At 39.5% G+C, this 10,792-nt stretch overlaps 1 protein-coding gene across 1 annotated transcript in view; it reads left to right on the top strand.

Annotated features, from left to right (window-relative positions):
• The first annotated feature begins 1,117 nt into the window (after positions 1-1,117).
• me1 (malic enzyme 1, NADP(+)-dependent, cytosolic) overlaps positions 1,118-10,792 on the top strand; it is an 83,920-nt gene continuing 74,245 nt past the window's right edge. The window contains exon 1 of the mRNA XM_059338258.1: positions 1,118-1,377. Coding sequence (XP_059194241.1) covers positions 1,249-1,377 — 129 coding nt within the window. The 5' untranslated portion in view covers positions 1,118-1,248. The remainder of the gene's footprint in view (positions 1,378-10,792) is intronic.

Below are 10,792 nucleotides of genomic sequence, written 5' to 3'. Positions count from 1 at the left end.
CAAATATCTTGTTTGTAAAGATAGAGATGTATAACTTTTTTGTTTTGTTTTTAACAATTAAAGGATTAATTTTAAGGGAGGCGAGTGGTCTTAATGGGTTTCATTTATTGGATTTCAAAAAGATGTACTGGATATTTTCACATGAATAACTTTCTAGCTATTGGATACACCAAAGTGAAAAAAATAAAAATAAAAACAAGACCTTCATACCTACAGTTAGTTGTGGAATAAGTACATTTACTCAAGTACTGTACTTAAGTATAATGTTAAGGTAGTTGTACATTTTTCCTCACTTCCTTACTTTTAAAAAATATATTATTTTATATAATTTTATACTTCTACTCATCAATGTTTAGAGACAAATATTATATTTGTTACTCCACTACATGTAGCTGCCAGCTTAAGTTACTTTTCAGATCAAGATTTAACATGAAACACACAATACATTTAAAGTGATTAGACATTTTACAATTAAACCTCATAACAGTATATGAAGTAGTTAAAATGAGCCCTACATTGAAAGAAATGCTGCTTATGCATCATCAATAATAATAATAATAATAATAATAATTATTATTATTATATATATATATATATATATATATATATATATATATATATATATATATATATATATCGAATACAAAAACAATCTAAGTACTTTTACTTTTGATGATTTAAGTACATTTTGATGCTGACACTTTTGTACTTTTTTTTGAGTAAACTTTGAATACAGGACTTTTACTTGTAATTTCACAGTGTGTTCATAATACTTTAAGTGGAGTAAGGGACCTGAATACTTTTCTCACAGCTGCCTACAGTAAACTACAGTACAGCTGCCATGCATTAACCCAATAAAGCCTCTTCTACAGCATAATTTCGAATGTAAAGGTAGCTATATCAATTTATTATTAATTCATATTTACTCTTTTTTTGATGGAAAAATTAGGCATAGGAAGAACAATGAAAGGGGAAAAAAGTGGGAAAAACTGTATTTGAGGTATTTTTCTTACATTCCTGTGTTCCTATAGGCTGACTGCCATACACCTGTTGCCAGGTGACAGTAGGCTGAGGAGTAACAGGACCTTCAGGATTACTGAACAATGTGATAAAGACAAACAGGCTCTCTTAAAGTAATAAAGGGACCACAAAGGAAGTCGTGCGACCAGAGCTCAGTAGACCTGCGCTGCACATCCACTTGTTGAGTTCACAACAGTTCGTCGTCGCTCTATTTAAAGAGTCATCAACATGTCACACGGTCTGGTCAGACGGGAGTCGGTGGAAACGGAGATGCACAAGTCCGAAGACAAAACAAAAACCTTCGTTTACACCAAAAAGAGGGGCTACGATGTTACCCGAAATCCCCCCACGAACAAGGTCAGTGTGGTGACACAGCTGTGTGAGTTTTCAGCTTGTTTCTATGAACGACAATGTTGATAAAGTAGCTGCTGCCTTCAGGTACTGTAGGAAATATAAGAATTATAAATAGAATGTCAATCTTAAGTGTCAGTATGACCAGGGAGAGGTAATGTTCTGTAATATCATAATCCACGATGTTAAGTTAACGTTTAGGGGGTGGAAATATCCAACCAGTTTTTGGCCTGAAACATCGTTTTCCTAATACGTGACTATTGCTAATAATAAACATTGACACCTAGCTCAATAAAGTGTTATTTTGTCACATATTTAGCAACATCCCTCTGTTCCCCACTGCAACACAACAACCGTCAACAATACCTGAGATATGAGTTGTGTATATAATATTTTAATACATTCAGGAACCGTCTTTTTTATTGTCAGCCGCCGGTCGGAGCCCTCGAGAAGCAAGTGAACGCCACATTAGCCGGGAGGTTTAGGTATCAGCTTTAGACGCGGTTATATTTAGATTTAAAGAGACCAAACGGTGTTGTCACACAGAGAGGGGCTTTTGTTCACATTGCCCTGTAACGTATTGCTTTAGAGACACTGTGGTGTGTGATAGTGGTGCATTATTAAGAATGAATGGAGACTCAGGCCCGTCTGTAGTATGTGATTCAGCATATTTGCTGTGAGCTCACTGTGGAAACTGATATCTTGTCAAGTAAGATAGCCTAAGTCATTACTGTCCCTTTGAATGTGTCAAATTAAAGCTTGCTTTCATTGTCTCTTCTTAAAGTAAAATGAGGAACAATGTTGGAAGTTGCTGAATCATGGAATAAATAATGCTGAGCAGCTTCCTAGTAAATCATGAGATAAGAGGATGACTTTGCATGTTCTTACTGTCGTTATTGCCTGCGGAGATTTCTATCATCAGATTAGCTCTTGCTGTTGAATTTGCCTGATGGCTCTTTTCCCATGCTTTAAACAAATATTCAACAAAAGAGTCTCTGGCAGCTTTTGAGCCTTTCCAGGGTTTTCTCTTAGTCTGTGTGCTGGGATGGGGCCCCAGAGGTCAAGCTGTGGTGACAGGGTCTCTGTCCATGGTGCTGACTGACCATCAAAACAACTGGTTGATTTCAGGGTCACTCTCATGTCAAGTGTGCCCTACAAACAGAGCATGGTCTGACCACTCTTTGTCAAAGTCAGACTAATTTTAGAACACTTGAACAGTCTATTTCTTCCCTCTGAGCTGTTTTCTGCAGTCTCACTGGTCAAATATGTTTCCATCATTAAAGCTACACTAAAACATTAGAAAGCGTTGGCCTGTTGATGTCAAATCTTAAAGCTATTCTGGTTGATTTCACCATGAGTTTGCAGATAAAATAGTCTAATCTCGGTACGTTTTTATTGTAAAAGCTGTTCCACTCTGATAAAGCTGGCACTCAGTTTACCACAGTTGGCTGGTGTACACAGTGGGCTGATAAGTGAAACAGTTGAGTTCAAAGAGGTCAGTGTCTGTCATAGAAATGTGCTGTTTCTCTCTCTATATATATATAAATATAAATTCACTTTGGAATTAACTTTTGGAATACATTTACCTAAACAAATAAACAAACCACTCTGTCAATGTGAAAATGGGCACTAATAATTTTATGTTCTTTCAAACTTTTTAGGAAGATTCCGTCATACCACAGAACAGAAGGTTATTTTCTAGTAGCATAGAGCAACATCCTCTTTTTGACATCATGTAATATGGTAAACGGGAAATATTGCCTTAATTTGGAGCAACAGTAGCACAATGATTCCAAGATTTCACAATTTCTTTAACATTGACACATCCTGCATAAGCTCCCTGAATATGATACAATACTGACCATATTACATAACATGGTGGATATTGCCAATCAAATATCGATATATGTACAATAATTTTCAGCAGCTGCAATATCTTCATCCACATGACTGTTATTGGAGCAATTGTGATGGTTTGTCGTCAAACTCCTTTTTCAGGTTACATGATCTTTGAACCCAGCTGAAGCTCTTTGTCTAGTGAATTTCTACTGAGCTCATTTACATCAGGGCCTGGATTCATTAAGGGATAGTTGAGCTGTTTTGAAGTGGGGTTGCATGAGGTACTTATCCATAGTCAGTGTATTACCTACAGTAGATGGCACTTCCCCAATTTGGAAAAGCAGGCAGGATGATAGACAGCAGTGGAACTTGTTTTAGCCAGCAAAAGGAAGGGCCCATCTAAAACAATTAATGTTAGTATAAGTGTACGCTTTTAATACTTTACCTTGCTGTCACACCGGCCTTCCTGCCAGATAGCTGAACTGTCACCAGACTCCTTTGTCAAAAACTGTAATTTTCCCAGAACATGAGAGGTGCTGGTCTACCGCTGCCTCGATTGGTTAATTAGTTTGTTGTTGTGTGACTTCGGTGTTTTAAATGGTTAGTTTGAATTCACCAAAGTCATACAATACTGAGGTAAAACACTGGATACACTATGGATACGATGAACTATCCCTTTAAGCTTTACTGCCAATAAATCCGTTATCTAATCTTTAATTCACAATATCTCTTAGATAGCCTCTTTTGTCTCTTTGTGACACCACAGGCATCTGTCATGAAAAACAAGACTGGCTCACTGAACATGCCCGGCTGCCTTAACTTGATCATAACAAAATGTAAACCAAGGTTTTGGAAAGTGCAATACTTGCATGAGGAAACTCACAAAAAAAGGGGAACAACAAGTTTCATTATCTGTCATCTCTCATGTTAAAGCAAGAACTTGTCACATTTTTGATAATTAATCCCAATTAAACCCAATGACAAAATATGTGGTGTAGACATCCTTTCATCACACTAGCATCTCCATAGATTAGTTAATATACTCATTATAATACAAGTGTTTGAATACAAGCATGTTTCTTTAAACCAAAATATGTCTTCATTCACTAATGCAAAGCAGATGTGATAATATGCTATCTGTCAATGCCGCTAGCAACGTGCTACTTACTTACTGACTGTAATCAAGTCAAGCATACAGCCACAGGATATGGCCTTAGTAGCGGACCAAACCTGACAGCTTTTTCTTGAATTCATCATATTTAATACTGCTATTACCGGTTTATTGAATGTTTCAGGATATAAGCATCAATATTGAGGTTGCAGTAATATTGGCACCATTTAACCTGGTGTGACTTCAGGTTAGAAATCTAACTGTGGTTCTGTGGGGGAGCTCTGTTGAAAACCAGCTTGAAACCCCCTTTTGTTTTTTTTTTGTTGGAAGAGCATTTTTTTTGTATTTGCAATTGTATTTGATTTTACCTTTTAAATCTTTTCAGATTGAGGTGATGGCTGTTTGAAACAGAGGTCAATCTGGGATCTATAGCTTCAGCGCTGAAACCTGGCCCAGTAAACTGTTTGTTTACATCTCAATTTACACCTCAAGGTCCTGAATGGACCCAGTGTGAAAAAGGGCTCTTAAAGAGGGCTAGATAGGTTGACCTAAATTCATGTGAAAGCATGACCGGTCTAGCACTTAGGATGTTACACTAGGCCTATATTTTGTCTGTTAAAATTAAGACATTACAATTAAGACATACAATTAAGAGAACCTCAGACATTCAAATCTGGAGCCTTTAGTGACACAGTGAAGATATGTTTAAATCAGAAAGTGCCACAGAGACACAGAAATATCATTTGATTCACACATTTAAGACTAACACTAACACTCCCTCCTACATTTTACTTCCTGCCTTTTTTCCATTTTCTTAGTTTTTCTTCTGAGTAAAGTTAAGAGTGAATGTTACGAGAGCCCCAGTTCTTTGTTCCTCTGTTTACAAGAAGGCTTTTCTTCTCCCTTTAAACTTGGCCATCCTAAATGAGCTCACAATTCGTGTTGTTACATTGTTTTGGAAAAAAAGTGTGGTTTAATGAGATTAATTACATGAGTCCAAATACTGGGCTTGAAACTTTCAGCAGGATCTGAGGAGCCAGTTTGTACACAGCACAGTAGTGTGTTCAATCAGGCAACCAAGACAAAGAAGGGGAAACTTTAAAACCATGGTCATTGTTTTTTTTCCAAAAGAAAAGTAAAGTTACTTCTTATGTAAATCGGCAGTTGGCAAACCAGCTTAGAGGTGTATTACCGCCACCAAGTGGACTGGAGTCGCTGTACTGATTAAAATAGCTGCTGAGTCAAGAGTAGTGGTAAAATTATTCTTCAAGTATCAGCACCAGCAACAGCCCAACCCAAAATTTTACGAAAAGATGCCTAAAAAAGTAAAATTAATAGACATAACTACCTGGAATTAAGTAGTTGCCTTGTTGATGTAAAACACAACATAGACTATGATGTAGCTAAGCGAGTTATGTAACTGTCAAAATTAACTTTCCTTTTCCCTTGGGACACAAACACCGGCCTCCTGGGTGAAAGTCCTGTGTTTGTTTGACCCATCCACCAACCCCACCCTAAGAGGACCTTTTTGTTCTTTATACTCTGAATCCTCACTTGAGCCCTTGCGTTTACATGTTGTGACATCACTTTTGCTTTAGTGTCCTTCCTACAGCCACTAGAGGGTGCCTCTAACTACAAAAGCAAATGTAGGTCTTGCTTTTGTAGTTAGTTATGTAGGCTGCTGTACAAACTACCCATAGGGTCACACTTTGGGAAAGCATAGTGTCCTTATTTTGGTTGGAGATACCAAAACACAAATGTTCTATACTGAGCTATGCTTCATAGCATTTAGGTGATCTTGGTTGGTGGTTGTATCTAATCAACCTTAGCCTCTCATTACTTGGCTAAAGTGACCCAAAACACAGGCTCACTCAAACACACACACACACACACACACAGGTTAGAGTCATAACAGAAAAAAAGGTTTCTTATGTAGCCAGGTGAACCATCCACTGTCAGCCCCGTACATGAACCGGGGCGAGGAAATTAGAGGAGAAGGTAGGAAATGACTGCTAAAGAGTGTTGGTGGCCAGGCACAGGCAGGCTTCTGTGGCTCAGGCAGTGGCACATTGTTGCCCTCCTTCTGATTTCAGCGAGCCCTGGGGATGAGGTATGTTTACCTCCCTCAGCTGGCCCACTTCACCTCTAACAGGGTCCAGTCACAGCACAACCTGCTAATTGATGCTGAGGGACGCAGTGCTGAAAGCAGCCTGTCCTCACATCGACAGGCTTCGATTTCTTTTTAATCTCTCCACTCTCACACTTAAACATGCCGAGCTGATGCATGTGCATACATACACACACACACACACGCTGCTTCACCTTACTCTTTAGCTAACACTCCCTCCTCCCCTCTCCAGAGGTGGAACCGGATATTATAGGTGTGTTTTGTGTGCAATAAAGAGATGAAGTGGGGTGCGAGGTGCAGAAAGGGTCCTCTGTGGTGAGGAAGAGAGCGCTGGCCACGCTCCACAGACGTCCTCTGTCTCTCTGCTTGATCACACATTAATGAGGCATCTGTGTGAATCCCGGCCCTCAGTGCGTCTCTCTGACGCTGGTTCCGCCTGCCACGGCCTTGAAAAACAACAACAACAACAAGCTCCTTAAAAATGCTCTTAGCACCCAATCAGGGATGCAGTTTCACCTCAAACGCTGAACTGAGCTGTCGGTGTGTCGGCGGCCAACAGATGCCCATTCACTGGCTCTCTACTGTAGGTGAAGGTGACTGTAACAAGTGTAGTCAGTCATAAAGGTTGGAGAGAATAAGAACTGCAGCTCCTGTCTGTTTATTGACCTTTTTGTACAGTTTCACAGCAACTCTTTGGCAGACACATTCTACTTGTTTGCACAAAAATATCAAACCTGACAATAATTTATAGTAGACTCACAATGACTTGCATTCAAATACAACCGGCCACTGAGTGAGAAAAGGTGCTGTCATTCATGCTTTTAGCGCTAAATCCCATGAACTAATATTGATCCCCTTGATCAAACATTAATGTTTTGTTTATTGAGGGTTTCAAAATCACTCACATTATGCGTCATTTGAGCCGATCAACGCTGAATTAAATGAAAAGCCTGTGCCCAGACAGCACTGCAATTGGATGCCCCATTTGTAACCACAGGCTCCACATATGACATTGTAAGATGGGCGGTCAGATGAAAGAATAAGCGTAAGAATCTGTGTTCTTGGCGATCGCTGAACCAACAGAGTATCTGATTGGGCATTGAGGATGTGCTGGTATGCCAAATGGCGACGGTCCTGATAACCTTCTGTAGCAACTGGAAGTAATTAAGCTCTCATGTTAGATTTACTCTGGTTTGGCTGCTACACTCGTCGACTCTTGCTCCCAGAAAAGATTTTTTTCTCCTCACCAGGTTTGCATTTTCCTTTAACCGAGACCAACATCAATAAATTTAGCAACAAACAAACAAATATGCCTAGCTTTTTATTTCCTAAATGGAAAAAATTCAGAATCTTTGTGGCTCTCTGAATCCTTTCTTTTGGATGTGTCATGATTTGTTGGTTGCTGCACAGCAACTGACATGCTTTCATGGGAAACATAATGCTTTCCAGTCGCTCTGTGTTTCTAGCAAGGCCTGATAAAGGTTTTATAACCATGCATGCATGCACTCTAATAGAATTATGTCACAATTGGTAAACGGTGCCAGTGAGAAAACCACTCGATGACCTGGCTCTGACTTTCGTCAGTGCTGTCTGGAACTGTGAGTCTCACTGAGTCACCGTGTCAGCATGACACAAGCATTAAGTTGCTTTTCTGCTCAGTCATTATCATTATAATCGACTTATAAAAGCTTTGTGCTGACAGTTTGTGTTGGTGAAGCTTTATGACAATGTTTTGTTCGTGCTGCTAGCCAAGGTTCCCACGGACCATGGTCATCTTTCTACATTTTCAGTCTCTTTAAGCTTTCTGGCCACAATCCATCGCACTCAACATTTCACTTCCTCTGATGGATATTTGTGATGATAGAGCAGTGCTTTTAAAGTCAATAATTCCACTGTTGACTATTAACTCAAAAGGATAAAGAGTAAACAATGAACCCATAATGATGCCAATTCTGACAAATGTCAAGTGTTATTAAATGAGTCCTTAAATATTTCAACAATTTGGGAAATACAAATATTAGCTTTCTTGCTGTGAGTCTGATGAGAACACTGATATGAAGTTTCCAAAATAGATATTAAGCTAGAGCCACCGTGACAGTCTTAGCTCAGCATAAAGCCTGGAATAAGTGCAGTATATTCTCATGAACTTCTGATAAAAATGTTGTACAACATCTAATATACATGGCCATTTTATTTTTATGCTGTCAATAATACAGCAGTCGATACCAAGGGGAAACGTTTAACATAACACAATACCATATTTAATGGGAACCCCATTGTGTGAACCCCTTTACAAAACCCACAAAATTATTACATTCAACCAGAATGAATGAGACAAATGACAAGAACAGCTATTTGAGTGAATGAGAGGAGGCTGTGTGAGCACGGTGGTGGTGTGTGTCTCACCTCGCTGTCCGAGAGAGGAAAAGGCAGAAGCACAGCTGGTACCTGTGTATCAGTAGTACAGAAAGTTAGTATTGAAACCATTTCAAATGTTCAGTATTGATATGTGTTGATACTAAGATATTCTTGACGACACTGCAGTATTGTTTTCACCCTAAATATGTGTGTCATTATTGCAAAATGTGGTCCTGAGGACATTTACTGTAGTGAATCTAACAGAGAAGTGGTTTTGAATACTTTGCCAGGTGTTTATATGTCTATCTGTGGACGAATGTAAGATCATGGAGCGTGCAAGATACAGTCATGAAACTTAACAGGTGTGCTGAAGGCCAAGTTCAAATATGGGTGTGGTCCAAACAAGAATGCAATAAGTAAGGGGGTAGGAGGCAGGGAAGGGGACATTGGCCCTCCACTTTATGCCTCTGGCCCAATTTTGCATCACAGCTGGTCTATTTTAATCACCGTAACTTTTCCAAAGACCATTGGGGATTCTGACATCACTGCACTGAAGGTGCAGGTGGATGACAGTGGTTATGTGAGGTTGAACTCGATTATGCTGGCAGTTAGATCACTAGCCTTCGTTTAACTGAATGGTGAAAATGGAACAAACCTTTCTCTGTTCAGACTTTATGCAGAGCAGCTGCACTTGTCAATCCACATCACTAGGTGGACCGCACATCTCTATGGCTATGTGTGTGTGTGTGTGTGTGTGAGTGAGTGAGTGTGTGTGTGTGTGTGAGTTATCCCAGGTGTGGCCAGGTGTTCCAGGTTGACCGCACGCATTGCTGTTGACCAGACATTCCTCTGATGGACTGGAGTGGATCGGCCAGACAGAAAGAGAGTGCACCCTCGTTCCCCTCCAGTAACCAACCCTAACTTGAGCATTAAACACACGCATGCACACGCACACACACACATTTTAATGAACCACTTTCAATATATTTAACCTGCAGGTTAAACCTCTTCAGGGCTAGTTTAAATAAAGTGTAATGTGATCAGACTGTCAATTCAACTCTCTCTTCAAACACACACACACACACACACACACACACACACACACACAATTGTGATGCTGTGTTTATTCAGCAGCAGGTCCTTCTAAAGAACCCTACCTCCTCAGCTCACTTTTGTGTTTTTTGTAATGTGGTCCTCATTCATGTGAGGACAACGGAGAAGCCATTAGCTTGTCCCAGACAGAAAGAGGGAGACAGTCTGAGCCTCATCACCTTCCTATGAAGCTCATCTCAAGCATCAGGACTCTTTCAGTCACTCCTGTCTTTTTCCCTCCTCTTCTCTTCAATGCTGCTTTTGTCTGTTATTTTAGAGTGGTGGATGTTTGACTATGTCTTTACAAAGATACAGCAGCAAGAATTTAAAGTAGTATTTTGTTTCAGTATACGGCAGAATAGTGATATATGAACATGTTGTACAAATGGTTTTCCAAAGGTCAGAGAGATTGCTATCATTAGGACTGATTCTCTGGTGATTGACAGGTTTTTATGTGGTTGTAAAACCAGAAAAACCATTAGGAAGTTTAGTAATATACTTTGGATGTTCCCTTGGGGAAAATTACTTTTTATTCTGTTGTTATTTTTGTCTTGATCAACACCAGCCGACACTCGTGGACGTAGTTGTCCATGTGGCACTTGAACCTGATACCTTCTGGTTTTCAAGCCAAGACAGTATATCAAAGAAAACTTTACGCTTAAACTTTTGTGAACTTTGACCTGCTGAATTGACTGCATTTTGTCTAATGGCCAACAGGAGGTGACACTACTGTCTGCAAAAAGAAGTCCAGTTGCATGAAAGCCCATGAGAGAATGACTCTACTTTTATCTTGATTTAATACATCAGTAGACATATTCCCAGTGAATTTTTGGTCTCAATTGCTAGTTTGAAGTGTTCTTCAATACAACATGGTGTTCATTTTGTAAATTATG

The sequence above is a fragment of the Centropristis striata genome, chromosome 8, assembly GCF_030273125.1.
Source record: "Centropristis striata isolate RG_2023a ecotype Rhode Island chromosome 8, C.striata_1.0, whole genome shotgun sequence".
NCBI lineage: Eukaryota > Metazoa > Chordata > Actinopteri > Perciformes > Serranidae > Centropristis > Centropristis striata.
Note: the sequence above shows the minus strand (reverse complement) of the source record. Positions and strands in the feature narration are given on the sequence as shown.